General features: G+C 40.3%; 1 protein-coding gene across 1 annotated transcript; it reads left to right on the plus strand.

The window, feature by feature from the left end:
* Positions 1-3,459: 3,459 nt before the first annotated feature.
* On the plus strand, positions 3,460-19,726 carry fam131c (family with sequence similarity 131 member C; the record flags this gene model as incomplete). The annotated part of the gene is made up of 6 exons (XM_080497178.1): positions 3,460-3,490; positions 5,178-5,239; positions 7,974-8,058; positions 17,182-17,406; positions 17,716-17,805; positions 19,452-19,726. 6 exons carry the CDS (start codon positions 3,460-3,462, stop codon positions 19,724-19,726), a joined length of 768 nt encoding a protein of 255 aa, XP_080353304.1.
* Positions 19,727-20,027: the final 301 nt, after the last annotated feature.

A 20,027-nucleotide genomic window follows, 5' to 3' on the forward strand; every position in this document is an offset into this window, starting at 1 on the left:
TGAGGAGCATCACATACGCATGTGTGGACAGTAAAACATTCCTCCTGCTGCCTTTGCTTTCTCAGCTACTGGGCAGAAACATCACTTTCCTCATCTCTTTAAATTGTGTGTGATGGATGATCTAAAATGCTCCAGAGATTGGGTTACACACCCCCCCCCCCCCCCCCCCAAATCATAAAACTTCACAGAAAGATTTAACAGGCCCTGTTAACTGAAGATGTCAATATCTACTGGCAGACGGATCCAAGGTGAGAAAAAGGAAGCAACCCCTGTGGGAGGAATAGCAAAGATTTTCTACAGCTGAATTATTGATGCAGCATGTCCAAATGCATTTACTGTTTGATCTCGGCACTGCAGACACTTCATCATGCGCCTCTTTCGGTTCAGCATTACAACAAGAAACACATCTGGAGGGTTGAACCATCGGCTCAGTATAAGACACTGTACTTTTACCTTTTTACCACCAGAGGTCAGGCTGCTCCTGAGCCTCCCCTGCCTTCTCATATCAAGTGCTTGAAATGTGTGATCAGTGTCCAAAAAGAGGGTTGCAGAGACGATTCCTTCAGGCAACAACAGTCTTCCGTCTCAGTTTGGACCCTTGAGATCTCCACAGAAATTTCAGGGCCCCCAAACTGTTACAAGGATCACTAGACTGCTTTCAACGGACCTTTAAATTGTTCAAGGGTCACTCAACAGTTCATATGCACCCGGGTTCAAATGTGGGTTCTCTCTTTCGTTCCCTTTCAAAGGTTTCTATAGAGAAACTCAATAGATCTCGGAGGGGTCCCTCTATTGGAAGCTGTTTCAGTTTTACTTCAGTGTGTTGGAGGGTTTTGAATTTCTCCATTGTTTTTCGATATGGTCCTTGGGGTAATTGTATAATTTCTTGATGAGGTTTTATGGTTGGTGGAGTTTTCCTGGAACACCAAATTCTTTAACATTAGCGGTGCGTGCCAGAGGAGAAAATCTGAAACCCCCAATAACCTATGGGACCGCTTAGAAACCCCAAAAATGATTTGTGTGGTGGAAATTGTAGTTGCGGGCTAATAAAAATCAGAGAAGTCAACAATTATCTCTTTGAGGAGGTTGGGGTTTTTTTTGTTTCTAAATTTTTATAAAAAAAATATGCATACAGAACTCATCAATATCATATAAGCTGAAAGTCTTTTGTGAAGGTCTCATTCGTCTATTATCCATATTGTGCCATTCTACTTTTTGAAGAATGTGCTGTGCTAAATTATCTGTCCTGGGAGCGAAGCCAAAAAGAGTAGTGGTATTTGGAAAGATGAATAATTCAGTCCTCTTTGTGGAGCTGTGAGTTTCTTTGGGTATGAAAGTCAGCGTCATAACTTTTTTCAGCGCTATTCTCCATCAACATGGAGTAGTGTTCCTGTGCTTGCTTTCTGTGGCTAATTACAGTGTATTAAGAAAAAAAAATCTTCAAAAAGCAAGGCGTGACATGGTAGCCATGGCAACAGGATCCCCTCCCCATCCGCCACAGTGGAGGCGAGGTGCCTGTTGTTGCGGACGATGTCAGCAAAGCCCCGTTTACACTAACGAGAACAGTTGAGAAAGACAGGGGTCATGTTGAAAACAAAAAGACGTGAAGATGAAACATGCAAATAACTGGCCTTAACATACACAAATATATCTGTGTAACTTACCCATGCAAGAATAGTTACTTTTGTATTACAAAAAAAAAATCTATTCTTTCCAACAGTTATTTAAGATTATTATTTTTACAGTAATAAAAATGACAAGCAACCTTGAATCGATAACAGGAGATAAGACTTTATTTATTGAAAGCACGTATTTTGGAACTACCTTTTCAGTGGTTATCTGGATCACAGGTTTCTTTCATTTCTTGTGAAGAGCATGTGGACACCCAAAAAACATTAACCCCCAAAAACCCTATTCATTCTCTTCTGCCATCACTGTTTCCATTTCTTGCTCCAGTTTACAATCTCCTTTTGTTTTTTTCTTCTTGTCATGATTCATGTTTGTACTTCAGTGCAGTAGCAGGATGCAGGATGGAGCTCCACCATCACTGTCATATGAGCTCCCTGCATTGCCTTTACTCTGTTTTGACAACAGCTCATCCTCACAGTTTCTCTTATTTACATACCAGACAGTGGAAGCTGAAAGGATTTGGATTTTTTTCTTTTGTTCAGTATTCTGCATCACCTTGTGGTATTTCCAGACCTTCAGTTGGGGGCTTGTCATTGAGTCTCGCAACGAGATTTGAACACTCAGACGTTTCAGGCTCTGAACTTTCATCTGCTGACACATAATGACTTTTCATACTTTCCAAATGAGTGATATCTTATAAGTGTTTAAAAAAAATATATATATATTTTATGAGCTGGGTGGAGATTTCGGGGCTCGTGCTTCAGTGTCTTATGTCATTTGAAAGTATTTTTGAAATGTGTATTTTCAAATGTCACAAATAGTCAGATTTGCTCAAATACAAATGAATAAAAATACATGAAGTTGGATCCTGCTCTCTCAAACAAAAAGCTCAAATTCTCATAGTTAAGTTCAGGTTTCATTTGTCTATCCATCCATTCATCTCTTTATCCAACTGGGAGTCGGAGGGGGGGTCACAGGTCTGTTTGTCCAGTGCTGTCTACATTTTTGTTTATGCCTGGAAATATGCTTGTGCATCTATGAAGTTTGGAAATATTGTAATGAAAACTTGCATCAATTTCAAACATGAGCAGAAATACAAAATGCTTTTGATAGCAGAAAGACAAACTGTTGTGTTCAGCACATATTGAAGGGCAGTATGTTTCCTGTATGCAAGAGTCTAAATGGGTTTAATTGATCAGACAGTGATGTTACAGGGCTTTTCGTGTTGGTTAACGTGAGGCATTAAAGTGTGTCTCCTTTTTGTTTTGAGAATTAACAGTATATTGTATATACTGAGGCACTGGAAATTGTCCCCGAAATAGAAAGCGCTCAGTCTTTTTCATGCATATTGAATAAGGTGGTGCAAAAGTCTCCAACATCCAGTTAAATAGCCGTAATTCATACAGTCTAATTTATACAGCAGACGTAAAAGGGTGGGAGGAGAAGAGACAACATGGAGGGGAGGGGAGTCAAAATCGTCAGCAAACAGGCATTCATGATTTCTCCCCATCTCTCTCTCTCTCTCTCTCTCTCTCTCTCTCTCTCTCTGTGTCTGTCTGTCTCTGACCCCCTCCTCCTCCTCACACTTTGTGTCGCTCCCTCACCTCTCCTCCCTTCTGCACAGACAAGTCAGCCAGTGCATCAGCCTGCAGCTCATCTGGCATTCGCTCTCACTTCCACCTCTTCTCCCTCAGTTTGTCCCTCCTCTCTCCTCCTCAGCTCACTGATACCTCCACTACTCCTGCTGCCTCTGTTTTTCTCCCCCTCTCATCCTCCTCACCTTCAGTGTCCACCATGGTGAACAGATAACCGCCCGGCCATCCTGATACCATGGGAGCCTGCCTCAGCAAAGGTCACAAAGGTCAGTACCGGAGTCCACCCATTCCCTGTGTGTGTGTGTGTGTGTGTGTGTGTGTGTGTGTGTGTGTGTGTGTGCGCGCGCGCGTGCGTGTGCGCGTGAGATGTGCTGAAGGGTCGGCTCAACCTGCACCATGAGGTGACAGCACCTGACAAACGTCCAATTGAAACGTCCAATTGGCGCAACAGTTTCGAAAAGTTGCATCATGCCTTTTACGGATAGCTCTGTGTGTGTGAAAACTGAAAATAGCAATAAATGTTTAAAAAAAATTCTAACCCTTTGGTTGAAGCAATGAAAGACAATGAAACCATTTAGATGATTTGTTTTTATTATTACAGTTTGTGTGTGTGTGTGTTGAATGCATCATTGAACAATAAATAAATTGTTCAAACATGCTGGAAAGTTGATTTAATGCCTTACAGCCCTGCTTGAGTGAATCTCTGACAATTGCATTAGAAACGAGGCTCGGTGGAGCTGCGGGTTTATGATGAGGATTGTGTGGCTCAGGGGAGGACAACAGTGGCTTTTGGATGTAACAACTTCATCTGATGCTCATCTTCAACTTGTCATGACTTGAAAATGTGACTTGGTTCCAATTTTCTCTGTCATGATTTCTCTCGCTCACTGTATTTCGATTGAATTTCATGACTCGAGAATAAAGAGAGCATCAGCTTTGTGCTTGTTCTTTTTTTTTTTTTAAAGATGGAACACGTGAAGCTGTTTCAAAAAAGAAAAAGTGGGATGAAAAACCTGATTTGAGCTGCACCTGCTTTCTGTGGTAACCTCAAATGATGAGCAGCTCGTTGTTTTGTCGCTACGAGGCGTTTAACATCATAGTGCAGTTTGCGTGTTTTCATCTCGTGTGTGTGTGTGTGTGGTACTGTCTGAAGATATTTAGTGAGACGGTCGGGTGCTGTTCAGAAATTGGTCTCTTTTAACAGGGTGGAGGTTATTGAGTGCAGTGCTTTCAAGCTGGGAAGAAAGAGAGAAGGCAGCTGTGAGACTCCAGACAAACATATTCAAGAACAGCAGGTGTGTGTGTGTGTGTGTGTGTGTGCGTGTGTGTGTGTGTGGTTGAGTGTGTGAATCAGGGTGGGATGTAACCCCACAAGGACGCTGGATTGGTTTTGGGGGCCATGGCTGTGTTTCTTGACCTGCTAATAACACCTGATGAGGCCAGGGATCAAACCCCGCCCCTGTCCAGCCGAGCATTTATCTACTATGGAGGGGCATCGCTCACCTCCTGTTGCTGAAGAGTTACCATAGCGACGGCCAATTGTCTTGACAACACCTCCCTGGGGAAACCCTGCGTGTGTGTTTGCAGAAGTGTGCGTGTGTCTAACTGACCTTTTTCTCGCGATGTGAATTCTCCGTCAGCACTGACCTGCACTTCATTTCCTCTTGTCATTCATACGAAGCTTATCACCGTCAATTAAAAAGCAAACAGGCAGCCGGTGGGCAAAGATAAATGTGTAGGGAGGCTGTGGTTAAATGGCCTAAAAGGATTCAAAGCTCTGCCTCTCATTCATTATCTTGCCTCACTTGACCCCTGGTTGTAACAGACAGTTCGCTGGAGAGTCCTGCACACACACACACACACACACACACGCACACACACACACAAAAAAAAACATATTGACAAGCATAAACAGTAAACCTGACACCAGTGTTTGTGTGCGATTCCCCACAGATCTCCACCTTTCTGTACCGACTCTGCAGCAGACCGAAGAGGGTCAGTCCTCCTCTGTCAAGGTAAGATGTCACCTGGCTTGTTTTGGCTTCATGTCGGACTTTTAGAAACGAGCCTCCCTCACCTCGGCTGGGAACCACATGTAGCAGGTTTCCTCCAGGTTTTACTGAAACAGAAGCACTCAAAAGTCTATTTGAACCTGGTGTGATTTTATGGAAGTAAAAAAGGAAAACAAAAAATTAAAACAACATAATATATTCAATATATTTCTATATACATTACTACACTTTACATGGTTGCTGCTCTGCTAATAGGAGGACATTAAACTCAATATTTGATTAAATATCTAATAGCTCTCTCTACAATTATTTAAATGAAAAAAAATTGCTAACATTATTTTTTATTACAGATAATTATTCACGTTGGATGTGTTCATTAGCCCTGGGCAGTCTTCTTCTTTTTATAGTTAATATCTCTTCAGTGCACCAACAAGCTCCTCAATCACTCCGTCATGTGAGTGAGGTGAGATGTGTTTGAGTGATCTATAAATAAACTGGCAGCTTTGAACATTCACCAATTTTTTCCCCAAAAATATACACATTTATAGCAAACTATACTATCCTACTTACTACTACGTCCTTGACATGCAAGATAGAGGCAGCTCTTTGACAAAACAGAAGCACAAATAGCATATTTTCTCAAACTTTGTGCTTGTTTCATGTGTTATATTAGAGTGCCACTCGGGTGCCTGTCAGCCCTATAAACATGCATTCAAAGCTAATTGGCTCGTCGAGATTTGTGTCATGGTTGAGCCACCCAGTGCTGACAGCTAAGTTAATGTATCACAACAACACCGTGATGCCTGCACATTTCCGACACATTGTGAATAATAAGGACAATAAAAGTACTTTAATATTTACAATTTATGTTTTAATAATTATAATTTGCACTGTTTGCTGATGACACTAATATTTTGTTCAGAAGGGGAGGGGACCTTAAGGAATTGTTGAAAATAATAGAAATAGAATTGTACAAGTTAAATACATGGCTTGATTTAAATAAGTTATCATTAAATGCAAGTAAAACAAAATGCATGTTGTTTGGTGGACAAAGGGAAGATGCTGAAGTAAAACTGTATTTAAATGATGTTTAAATTGAAAGGGTTTATGAAACTACATTTTTATGAATAATAATAAATGACTTTGTTGGAAGCCTCACATAGAACACGCAAAACAGAAATTGTCCTCGCCTATTTCTATTCTTTACAAAACAAGAGACTGAACAGTACCATAAATGTCTACATTTATGGTACTGTTCACTTGTGCCGCTTTATATGACATATTGTGTGGAAATATGGTGAAATACATAAAAAAGTAACCTGGATCCAATAGTTAAATTACAGAAAAGAGCGATTAAGATCATAAATGGAGCTGAATACTGAGATTCCACTAATCAACTTTTCATACGATCATCCACATTAAAAAGCCTGCATATTATGAGTTTAAACACGTTAGAAATGATGTTAAGAGCGATGAATAATAGCATTATTTAATTATTTGTTCAAAGAAAGACAATTTATAAATTAGGAGGGGTGTTAATGTTTCAAACCTATAAAGTAAGAACACATGTTAAATATAGATGTGTGTCAGTTTTGGAAGTGAGGTAATAGAATGGACTTAATGATGAGCTGAAAAGGGGTCATTCTCTGTGTGATTTCAAAAAGATGTAAAATAATTAAAGGTTATGCTGTGAATTGTTAATTTGATATTTAGTTATTATTTGAAAAGTGATTTCTAACTTAAACCGGGATTTAGCTTTATATGTGATGATTGATCTTTTGTTGTGATCCTGTGATGGTACAGGATCGGCAAAATAAGCCACAGGCTTCAGCTGATTCCTTTTTCGGTTGCTGGATAGTTTTTGTAGTTTGTAGTTTTGTTTTTTTTGTAATAATGTTCTTGTTTGCTGCTTGTATAAATGCAACTGGAACTAACAAACACACTAACTAGTCATTTTCAGTCACTATAGTAATTCTACTGCTTTTTAAAGAAACATTGAGTGACTGAATACATTTTCAATAACATGCACACCACTGCTGATACATGTTCACACATTTAAAAAACTATATCCTTTTGGACAGAATACTTTCCCTTGTGGTGGCGTTCACTGTCTTATTTTCATTTTATAAAGGTCTTAGCATTCGATAGCATGTGTATCAGAAGAATCTTCACACCTTGTCTTATATTATTGATAATGTCGAGACAAGTGACCCTCATATTTGAATGAGTAGAGTTTGAACCTTATACCATAAAACACGGAAAGTTTCTATTTTCTATTGAAGAATACTAAACCCAAAGAAAATCTATACGAAAAGTACCTTCCCGTTCCCTATTGACTGCAGCTATTTGGGTGTAAAGACCAGACGATCTTAAAATATCTTCTTTTGTCTGCAGCGACGCTGAAAGACGTCTGTGCTGTTATTGTCATTACCAACATTTTCCTTGGGAAGGTGGGAAATGTGGGGGTTGAATCTTCACGCATAGGCGGAGATTACTAAAAGATAATCTGCGCGTCTTTGTGTTTTCCTCGACAGTGTGTGCTGTTGTTTTTCTCCAGAATCCTTGTGACTCTGGCAATTTAGTTCAGACGAAACCCATTCGATGCCCGAAGGAAATGCCATTAATACATGACGATTAGAGCTAAAAGGCTTCTGTCCACTCAGTCCTGGCTGGAAATGCCACATTCTGTGTAACGTGAGTGATAAGGATCTGTCTCATTGTGCATCATGCTCTGCAGGACGGCCAGAATCCCTCCAATGGCAGCGTGGCAGATAAAACCAGCCGCTATGACATCGGCGAGCTGGCCACCTCGTCTTTGATGGGTGAGACACACATACAATCACACAGTTCATGTTGTCCTTAGTTCACGGTGTGTTTCATGATTATTCAGTTATTTGAAACAGGAGGTGGGGGGGGGGGGACCTTGAAAATCATATTAGTATGGGAGGTTAAAAATGCCTTTTTCCCTTTTTCTCACTCACACACACACACACACACACACACACACACACACACTCAGAATGTCCACACACACCCAGTAACACTGACACACAGAGGTTTATTCTTTAGTTGGATTTTCTCTTCCACCAAAGAGTCCACCCTCCTCACGCCATCTTATTTGTCCCAATTTTTTATCTTTCTGCCTCATCTCCACCGCTTGCCCCTTCACTGTGGGAGGTTCATTATCTCTCTTAATGTGTTATGCCTTGCTGAACTTTTCCAAGTGAAAGCTCCCCCTATTAATCTGACAGCATAATTATGTCGGCCATGAAAACTGTCTGGGTGCGTTCGATAAAAACAAGGCAGGCAGCGGAGAGCATGACACCTGCTGAAGTGACACATTCAAACCAACGAAAGAGCCCATTAACATTCTCTCCGATCTCATCCGACGTCACTTAAGTTCGTGGTCCAACTTGTGCTGACTGGAAGCTGACGCCTGAGTGCTTAAACCACATGGTGTTGTGCTAACTCAAATATTATGCAGTGCATATAATCACGGTCAGAATAGTGTCGGAGATCGCTGCCTGAATGATGAGTGATGGCTTTGTCAAGTGGAGGTGATTTCACCATTACTGTGGTTAGTTCTTTCTACTCATATCGTGAAGATCACAGGCTTCAGTACCTTTGCATGTGGAGTTAGCATGTCTCTTCATGTGCATGTGTGTTGGTGTTCTCAAGCGTTTTACTCTGATTTCCTCCTGCAGTCCTAAAACATGCATGTGTTTGCCCAATGATGAACTGGCAACCTGTGCAGATTGTGCACAGACCTTCACCTAGTGTCAGCTGGACTGGACTCCAGATGAAGCAGAACACACCAGGGACGGACAACCTGTTGTTTTAACCGTCTCAACATGCAGTTCCCTCCGGGGGATTCAGAAGTGAGACTGGTGCTCATTAAAATCAAATGGGTTTTCTTGGGATTAGAGTAGACAAAGTTTGCAAGTTTGGTGGAGAGTCATGCACATCTTAAAATATCCTCATTAAAAGTTTTTATAACCTCGATCATTATGGATGTATTTAGTTCTATTTAACCTGCAAATTAAACCTGCATTGACTGCTTGATGAGGAAGACAACCTCAATTAAAATTACAGACACGCAAAGTTTAAATCTGATTAATATCGGAGATATAAAGTTATCAAATTGAAGTATTGATCATGTAAACAACAAGAAGCAATATGCTTTAGCTGTTAACAGCACGTATCCGGTGACGAGAAAGTGATTAAATACACCTAATTTTCTCTCCGATCAGATGTTATTATGTATGTAGAGAAGTTAATCTGATTCATTTTGTCCTTTTAAAGCTGAGACAAATTTCACGTTTATGAAATGAAAATCCTCAGCAATATTGTCGGCATTTCCAAGGTCAAGAAGCAAAACCAGGTAATTGGCGTGGAAACATTTCTCCTCGAAATCTGCCTCATTGTCATTTTAACATTTTTTGTTATGTTTGAACTCGCATCTCAACAGAATCTATAACCATAGCAAATTACTATAAGAGATATTTTAGTTCAATTGAGAAGATATATCATACAAGTACCATTCAGTACATTTGAAGTTCCTTCCATACTTCTATGATGTATGTGGTCACTGGAGCCAATCGCAGCTGGTTAATTCACAGACGCCAATTCATCTAAGACATATGTACTCAGACTGTGGGAGGAAACATGAGAAAACCCTGTGTGAAAATTCTCCTGATAGACTCTTTCTCAGCTTTGAATCCAGCTTTAATGGTGCATTTATTTTTTTAATCGTAATGTAAATGATGTAAAACATGATTAGACAAATTCACTTGGAGCAGCTTTGTCGTCTTTATGCAGATTCCACTGTAAAGTCCCGGCTGTAGCTCTGACTTTCTCATGTCAAGCCGGGCAAACGTAAATGAGAATTTCTGCCAGTACAGCTGTATGTTTCATTTATTTCATTAACTTTTCCCAAATGTGGAGAATTAGCTGGTTTAACAAAATGTATGCATCTTCTTTGGAAATTCGAATTTCCCTCCTTTCCATTATGCATTGCCCTCTGTCTCATGTATCTTCTTTTCTCACACCAGTCACATACATGTCCTTGCTCACTGACCTTCCTCTTCTCCTCATGAATAGCAGCTCCATCCTCAGCATCCTTTCCTCTACTGAGTTATCATCTCTCTTCCACGCATGAGCTCTGCCACCTCCAGCTCTGCCTCTGTGCCACTGTCTCTAAAACACACAACATAAAAGAAACAGAGCTTTACCAGCTAAAGTACGTGGCTGGGTGTTTAAGGTCCAACATCCAACACTAAATATCTGGCTTCACTTTCTGTGTTATAACATGCCACTATAAAGAAAAATCCTTGTTGGTCCGTGTGTGTGTGTGTGTGTGTGTGTGTGTGTGTGTGTGTGGGTGTGTGTGTGTGTGTGTGTGTGTGTGTGTGTGTGTGTGTGTGTGTGTGTGTGTGTGTGTGTGTGTGTGTGTGTGTGTGTGTGTGTGTGTGTGTGTGTGTGTACTCAGGAGCACTTGACCTTCCTAAATGCTTTTATTAAAAATGTTGCAGCTAAATCCAGTCCCGTCTAACCTCAACAGCCCAGATCAGTCGTTGGACGAACTGGTTGAGTTGTTGGTTTGTGGATTACTCAGTCCATCGCTGAGCCAGAGGCAGCAGGGTCGGACCACTGGAGGATAGTAGTAGTAACTAGTTGTGCCTCTTCAACAGTTTGACCACTCTCTTTAGTTATCCTGTGGTTAGTACTGTCCAGGCTAAGTGGATGAGACCCTTTAAATTGAGAGCTGGTCCAGTATTTCCTGTACAGAAGTTACTACGGATGTTTTTTTTCTTTTTTTTTTTCCCCAATCCACCTCCAGCTTTGTTCTGGTAGGTTGTTCTGGTGCTGCAGATAATGCAGTGCAGAGTGAAATATTTGAATAAGCAGTCTTTACAACCTTTGCATGAGCAGTTCTCAAGACACTCGTGAGCTTGAATCCACTCGTTGGAATACTGTTTGGAACCACAAAGGTGGAAAATGAATGTCAGCTCTCTCTTCAGATCTTCGGGCAGATAGACGACATTGAATTGCAAAATTCCAGACTCAGACATGGCGAAGATTTTCGCATTCTCACGTCAGAGATGCACTTGTAAATCAGAGCACTGCTGTGCTGGAGAAGAGGCTTGCAGGGCTGCGACAAGGCTTCATTTTAGTGCTTTAATGATGGCTATAAACACTAAAACATACTCACTGAGACTTCTGCATTCACCAAGCCTTCATAATCACACACTGCTCCAGTCCTCATTTATTCTTTCCACCACAGTCACCACTGAAGCTTTGATTGGCTTTGGCTCCAGTTTTTATTAGTTTGGTCTACCGCTGATTGAAATGAACGCATGTCGGCTGCCAAATGTCAGATTACAGCACTTACCAATTTCACCCCCTTGAGTACGAGTAAATGTTATGCTTTTCAAAAGTGACTCCCATGTTGGCTGGCGAATAACAAAGCTCCAGGTTTCATAACCTTTCTTCTTCTGTGTAGAACAGCCCCCAACATGTAGCAGAGGCTCATGCTTCACTTAATGTGATATATATGTCTATTTATATAGTGTGCCTTACTCATGACTGACTGTGGCTGCTTTAATAAGCTTGTGAGTCATATTTACCATAGCAACACAATAAACACACCTGAAATATTCAACAACATGCCCAATTGCTGAAGTTCTTTTTATACCAAAAACTTTTTTCTCAAACCGCCCAAGGTATGGAAAAAAAAAATCTCTCTTCCAGCTGGGTGCTGCAGACTTCTGGGGTGAGCAATTTAGTGTGATATGTTGGCTTCATTTCATCACTGTTGATCCCTGTAATAGGGACGTTTCATAGTGGAGCAGTTTTGAAAAGGCTTGTCTGAGTTCAATTTCTATATGTCCAAAAGTCGGAGCAGTTCCATGTTCAGGCAGTCCCAAGTTGAAACTGGCCTTGGACATGTTGCAAAATCACTGCACAGACAGACAGATAACCGCCTCCACACATTACAGCAAGTATAACATCACCAATCAGCCAAATGTGGACGTCTCTGGATTGTTGGAGGAATTAAATGGACCCAAAGATAACTGCCGCAGGCTCAGGGACGCTATGAACAACCCACATGGAAAATCCCCTTTTGGCAAGCAGATTCTGACAGGAACATTGTTGCTGTGGGGCAACAGCACTAACCGATGTAGCACTGTGTCACTCTTGTTCAGTTCAATTTAGTGATGCTTTTTTTTTTTTTTTTTTGCCATAGAAGTATCATTATTATTGACAAAACAAAGCATCTAATACAATTTCTTCAAAGAAAAAAAAATATCAACAGTATTGCACATAATACATCATATAATTAGAGTATGCAGGTCATTGTCGTGGTTTTAAGCATAATTATTTTAGATTTTTTTGGGGTTGTTTTTGGCCCCTAAGCTATTTTCAACAGGTTTAAATTGCATCAGCTTTACTCCCAAAAACACGGTTAAGATTTAAGACAGGTGAAATAGGGTAAGCAACTTAGAGTTTAAATAACGTTAGGTACATACATCTGATTTCAGTTCTGTGAATTCACTGAGACTCACTGCTTCCTGCCATGCTCTCTGCACTCGGCGCACAATAATAACTGAAGGTGACTCAGATGTGCATATCAGCATTTTTTTGTCAACTCATCTCTTATCGGCAATATGATGACGGCACAGTACGGGAACAAATGTTGAAAAAGACGCTACTGAAAAGAAAAATAATCGGAACAAGAACAGAGATGGAGAGAGACAAAAATAGAACGGTGACCAAGTGTTTGGAGCTAATTCAGGTTTAAGCTTTTTGCAGCTGTTTTAGGTTGCACACAGATTTGTACGTATTAATGAATTCAAGGCAATAATAGTGAATGTGACAAGAAGTCTGAATATAAACTCACATTTGGGGCAGAGAGGTCATAATTTCACGGGCCCTCTAAACAAAGCTTAACAAGCCTGAATCATTTTTCTCTGTTAAAGTCGAGTCTAATCATCTCAAATACATAAAGGTGTAATAAAGCCAGCATTTTGTTGCCAGTCCACTTCTTATCTCATGTAACGTATTTCCTGTATGGGATTATCAGAAAGTTCACATTCTTAATTCGTGAAGTGATTTTTCAAATTTTAGTGTGTTTTTGCTTTATGTTATAACATACAACCTTAGAAATGACAAGATTATGTCACCAAATGTAAACACTAGACACACTAGAATGACCTCTTTCTCTCCTTGAAGCAATTTTTTTGTATTGTTGTCATGGGATTTTAAATCATCCAGCAGGGAGCAGAGACTAATGCTGCTTTCCAGTTGCCTCAGGTGTGCTTGATCTCCCTAACTTAGTATGAAGTCACTTCCTGTTAAATAAGCATTTATTAAGTCACAGCATGACAGCGTGGATGCTTTCAGTGTAGCTGTGCACTGTGTCTATGTGTATGTATATATAGATGTATATATTTGTGGAGATTTTAATGCTTGATTCATCTCTTCCTGCTGTGCTACGACAGAATGCCGACACATTGCAGGGGCTGGCTCGTTGCTGCACTCTGCGTCCTCCAAATTAATTACTATTCTGCATGTAGTCATGTCACCCTTTCGTGATTTCATCCTTTTCTCCCAGTGCAGTGTGGACAACCAGCACAAAAAACCCCCACTTCATGAACAAATGGGATTTTCCTGCTTAGTGCACACAAATACACTTTTGTTGCAAAGCTCAAATACAAACAAGATAATCGAGATGTTTTCTTCCACGTCGAACACGTTTCCATTTCTTTCGATCATGATTGATTTTTCGCTAAGCTTTTTAAACTCATCCTTCCTCCCCTTGGTCTTGACATTTTCATGTACCTCTCCATTAATTCTTATGTCAACCCTTTCTCTTTGTATGATGTCTTTTGTATGACCTTTACCTTTTCAGTCTTTCTTTTTTTTTTTGTCTCTTTACATTCATTTGAGCTTTTCTCTTCTGCTCCACCACCAGGCTTTGCTTTTCATTTCACTTCCTCGACATTTTTCTGCCCTTGTCTCCTGTAATGACATCAAATGATGGCCTTTTTGTAGTTTTACCCAGAGATTTGATGTGATGAATAACGCATGGACTCGGCGATAGAGAAGCACAGCAATTCGTGGACTACTCAGCAGTCATGTGATTACACCGTCCCCTCAGACGCAGTCAATGACATGATAATGTCGTTGTGGTAAAATCGTTTTGAGCTTTTTCCGTCATGCCATCTCTCTTGTCACATCAAATCATGGAATCATTTGCAAAGAAGAAATACATGCCAGATAAAATACGAATTCACTGTTGAAAAAATAAATATAGATTTTCATATTTGAATGTAGATAAGTAAGAGAAATTTGAACAAATAACCTGCAGTGCAAAACTATAAATGTAACCGGTACAACTGTGAGTTATAAATTCAGACTTACATTAACGTGACAGCATCAGCAAGGAATTGGAAATCTATTAGGTTTTATTTGAGGGATAGTGGCGAGCACCTCGAGGCGAGAACATTGCCTATTCCAGTCTGGTGCTGCATACTTTTTCTACCCATCATGTATTAATACTTCTTCTTTCAGGAAATACTTTTAAAGCATGCACTTCTGTTAAGGCCTGTAAAAAAAACATCTGTAATTCTGTTAATGGGGCAAACTGACAATTGTGTCTGACAGACTTGAAAAATGACACACGCTATCATTTTAATGTGTTTGTCTTGCCAGCAGAAAACCTTGTTACAGTCGGAGTTTGCCATGTTTCCTACATGGTGTCAAAACCTTTTTCCTCTGTGAAGTTTCTGGGATAGTATCCAAAGAATAGACGTTACATCAGACTGGCCTGGGCTTTCAGTGTGGAGCATGTTCTCCTTGTTGCATGTGCAGTTTTGTTTTGTTTTTCTGATATTTTTGTTTCTCTCAGTCTAAAACCTGACTCAGCTGGTAAATGTGAAATTGTCTCTAAGATGTAAGTGTTTCGCTCTATGTTCATCTCGTGACGGACCTGTGACCTGTCCATTGTGTATCCTGACTCAGCAGGGATTGACTTTAGCATCTTATGACACCAAGTTAGATAAAGCAACATATTTATTCAGTTAAGAATAACAACTTTCAATCATTTGTATGATGCTTAAAAAGCTCCATTCACGCTGCAGGTCTTGATGCTCAATTCATCCAATACCTTTGCATGATCATTCACACTACATTTTTAATGCAACCTCCATCAGACCGCAGTGTGAATGTTTTCCGACCCCAAAGTGACCAGCGCGCCAAGGAAGGCATGACATCACGTCGCGTACACTGTTCACGGCAGTAAATATGGATGCTACACTGGTCAGCATGTGTATATCCATTTCCAAGTGGTTGTGCAATAGGACCCGACAAAATCTAGACAAAATAACGAGGGAAAGAAGAACGAGATTGAAAAAAAAAGAGAGCACAGCTTTTAATGTTTTGGCAGTGACACAGTCACATTGAAAATATTAGATATCTGGTTTAGATATGATTGAGGCCTGGGTTTGATGCACACAAATTGTAATTACAATGTCCCAATGTGACTAAACAGATCGGATACGGGTCGCTTGTGAGCAGAAAACTATGAAAAATCAGAATTGTGTTGAAATTGCCTGCAGTGTGAACACGGCTGTACATGTTGAAAGTCTCCGAGGCTTCCAGTTCTGTAAATGGTTCCCTGATGACTCCACTGTCTTCACAGACAGGGCCAGTAAATATGATTTTCAACCATCTACTGATATTCATTGTTTCAGCCCCGCAACATCTTCTTCTCAATGTCTGCTCTTTGCTCATTGCCAGCTGTGCTTAAAAGTGATCGGTGAATAAGTAAAGAGAGAGGATCATTGAAGTAAAACGTCCTTTGTTACAGTCCTATTTCATTATTAGGAGGGGTTTAAACCCTGAAACTAAAAAAATCATAGCTGTTGACTTTTATTGCTTTTCTCGATTTATCTCTCCTCCCTCCTCTAACATCTCACTGTCATAGTTCATACAACCACCAGAGGTCACTGTTTAGTGTGATGAAACACGCAATAAGAGTTGTGTATGAAACCAAACCATTTCTTTGATGTGTGTAAAGGGTTTATTCCATCAAGGTTCAAGGACCACATACCAAACCAATTAGATCTCAACTCGGCTAAATCAGTCAAACAAAGCATGATAACTTATATTGTAATTTATAAGTTTAACTTCAGCCTAAACCCTTCAGTCTTGTTTGTTTTTTTTCTTTTTTCCCGGTTGTTGCATTTTGTATTTGGTTGACTGAACAAACTATTACTACTCCTACAAAAACTTATGTTATCTCTAAATGTTTGATGGATAGATTTCCCTGCAGCATCCTATTACAATCGGCTGTTCAGTTCAGTCTCAATGTTGTTTATTTTCTGCTAATTCTACAAAAAAAAAGAAGAAAATTGAAACAGCTGCTACTCACACAAAAAATAACAGTTGGTATTTTCTTTGCAATTGTCATTTAATAAAAAAATTTTCATGATTATATTATATTTATCATTGCAAGAGCCTCAAACGGGTGAAATCAGAGCGTCTGTTAGGAATGAGTTCTGTCCAAAATCCTTTTGAGTGCATTAAAAAAACAACAACACAATATTCATTCAATGTAATATAAACTATTTCCTTTCATGTCCTTAACAAAAATTAAGAATGCCTCTCTTCATCCTTCAGTTTATTCAAATTCAGAGGGAAAAGCTTATTTTCAGGTTAGAATTGTGCACATAAATCTATCTGTCGTAATATTTCATCGTGGTCTCTACTTATCCTTTCCATCCACCCGACTGATGACACTTCCATTTCTTCACTTTACTTTCTCCTCATATTGTGTCCCTTGTCCCACTGCTACCCAGCTCATCCTTTTAGCCCGGTCGCTCCTCATCTAATCCACTTTATCAAGATTTATCCCTTCTCCTCCTCTTCCTCCTATTACTTAGGTCTGGTGGCGACGATAAAGGAGCATATCACCAAGCCGACAGCGATGGCCCAGGGGCGAGTTGCTCACCTGATTGAGTGGAAAGGCTGGGGTGGATGCGGTGAGGCCGGAGGAGGTGCAGGCAGATGGAGCGGAGCCTGGGGGGGAAGGGGGGCCGAGCTGCAGGAGGATGAACAGTTCTACTCCCAAATGACAGACGAGATCAAGGAAGCTCGCTTCGCTGCAGGTGAGACGCACTGATGAGCTTAATTCAGGAAAAAACAAGATGCGGTCAGCGGGGACGAAGTGGCGATCTGATCCATCTGACTCTGCTTTTGTTTGATTGGCTGACACAGAGAGAGCCTCCCTGGAAATCAATAAGCCCCCAGGTCATCTTGTGACAGCGACTCAAATGAAGTGCACTTATTCGATTTTTCTATTACTTGTATTATGGAAGGACTTGGTGCAAAGCACCAGGGGATCAGCTTCTGAGAGAAGCAACATGGCATTGGTTTGTCTTTTGATTTTTTGGGGGGTTTTTTTTGGTTTTCTTCAGGTGTTGCAGAGCAGTTTGCTCTTGCAGAGGCCGCCATGAATGTGTGGTCAATGCATGACGCCTATGAGCAGCCATCCACCAGCTTCCAAGGTTCGTCTGGTTCTATTACTCTGTATTTGTTCTACATACTGCTTAAAAAAAAAGAAGCACTGAACACTTCTCTTTAAACTAGTTTCTGTGTGTTAGAGTACAAATGAATCCAAGGAGCAATTACAGTGCTTTTCAGACGTTATGGTTGCACTGTTGAGCATGAATTAAATGTGCTGTTTTGCATTCTGTGTGGACCAAAATGTAAATTTGATACATTAGTTAGTTTGGTTTTCCCGCTCTGATCCAAATGCTGCATCATCTTTCGGAGCATCGTGTTCCCATAAATAATGAACATTAATGACACGGAGAACCACTGTTTCTCGAAGTAGTTTTTTTTTTTTTTTTTCATTCACCAAACCAGGGAAAAGTTTCCTTTTCAATATAATTACTTCCATTTTTTTAAAAGATAAAAACATACAAATAAACCAGTCGATTCATTCGTCCTCTGCTCACTTTATCCTGCACCCTCTGGGCATCGCTTTTCACATAGAATGTGTGCATATGCATACAAACGACTTGCAGACATTTGCAGAAATCAGGTAGAGTAGACATTGTAGATAACAAGCTGCAACTGCCAAAAATGCAATGAATAAAGATAACAAAAATGGCAGATTGTGTTAATTTGCTAATTATGTGTGAGTACAAAATTAATTGTCCACCATGACAGCACAATAATACGTCAAATCAATAGCCTATCATTTATAAAGAGCTTCAATGGAAAAATGGAACAGTTAGTCTCTTGTGTCAAACTGTATATTTCTACTCTTGTACGTACTCGGTGTTTTATTTTTCAAAGGAAAAGAAATGTGCCGACCATTTCCCGAGAAAAGTAATGGGACAGTTGGTGGTCTTTTATCCCATGCTGAGCTCTGCATGAAGTTAATCTGCCCCGGATCATTTGCCTACACAGTTGTGGCCACAGACAGTGTGTATCTCAGACTGTTTCTATCACCATTTATAAGGTAAATCTCATTCAAAATAAAGAAGAAATATAAATAAGATTTTCTGCATTTTTTGATGTTTTAAAGGTTAAGGTTTAAAGCGAAAGTGTCCAATAAAGCTAAATAGCTAATTATTCATTTTTTAAACAGGCAATGTTCTCCCATCACTGTTATCTACGATATTAAACACAAAGCCACAACCATCATAGCTTGTTTACAGTCATGCCATTTTAATTTTGCCTTCCATTTGGGTGCGACACCACATGGCGTTGTGAGATTAAAATTTTTTTTATCAGCAAAAATTGTACATGAAATATTCCGACCGTTAAATATGTCTTGTGCTTTGCAGATTGAGGAAAGCTCAGTGTATGACAGCCCCTTGATTGCATGCCCTCATACATTCAGAGGCAGTTTTTAGATTCAAATTGCTTTGACATTGAATATGTAGTTGTGTTTTATCTGAAATAACAGTGACATGTTGTGCTGCAGCTGGTTTGCAGCTGTGACAAGTTTCTTTTTTTTCAATCCAATCCAAGTTCCTCTGTGCATCCTCAGTATTTCTATAATAGCGTGGAGTCCAGACCTTGTAAAAAAAAACAATCCAATCTGGGAACAACTGCAGCTGTTTGTGATTGTGAAGTTCAAATCAATTTTCATTGTTTTGAACCAGCAAACGCATAGCCTGATGTCGCTTCTCCTCCACAGCGCCGCAGACCCACTTCCTGTCCCAGTTCCTGATTGATGGCGGAAGTGTGGGCGTCCCCCAGCACCTGTACAGCATCCACGCTCAAGCGTACAGCAACAACAGCAGTACTGTGAACCTGCTCCCTCCACTGCAGGTCAACTCCATTCCTCAGACATCCACAGCACAGCAGGACAGAGAACATCCCTTTGAGGACGGGAGCACGGTGGCTGCAGAGGCCGCCGTCCGCCACGTGGACAGCAGCTCGCTCTCTGAGGATGATGTTTTTTACAACTAGGCCCAGGAGGGGAGAAAAGACCAGCAATCTTGAGGGCAATTTTCTATAATGAGCCTAAGCGTGAGGACTCGAGTCTCAACCACCAGCAATGAGTGATGGAAAAAGTGATGGCAGACGTCTGTGCGATGTCTCAAGAGGCGGTGCCCAAAATAGCTTTTTCTGAAGGGTTTCAAAGCTTTGTATCCAGATACAGAGACGCCAAACACTATGTTTTTCTCATGGTTGAGACATATATTCTTCTGGCTGTACATAGTTCAGATGTTACATTTTCATTTTTTAAATCACTGTACATTGAACACTT

The sequence above is a fragment of the Blennius ocellaris genome, assembly GCF_963422515.1.
Source record: "Blennius ocellaris genome assembly, chromosome: 5".
NCBI lineage: Eukaryota > Metazoa > Chordata > Actinopteri > Blenniiformes > Blenniidae > Blennius > Blennius ocellaris.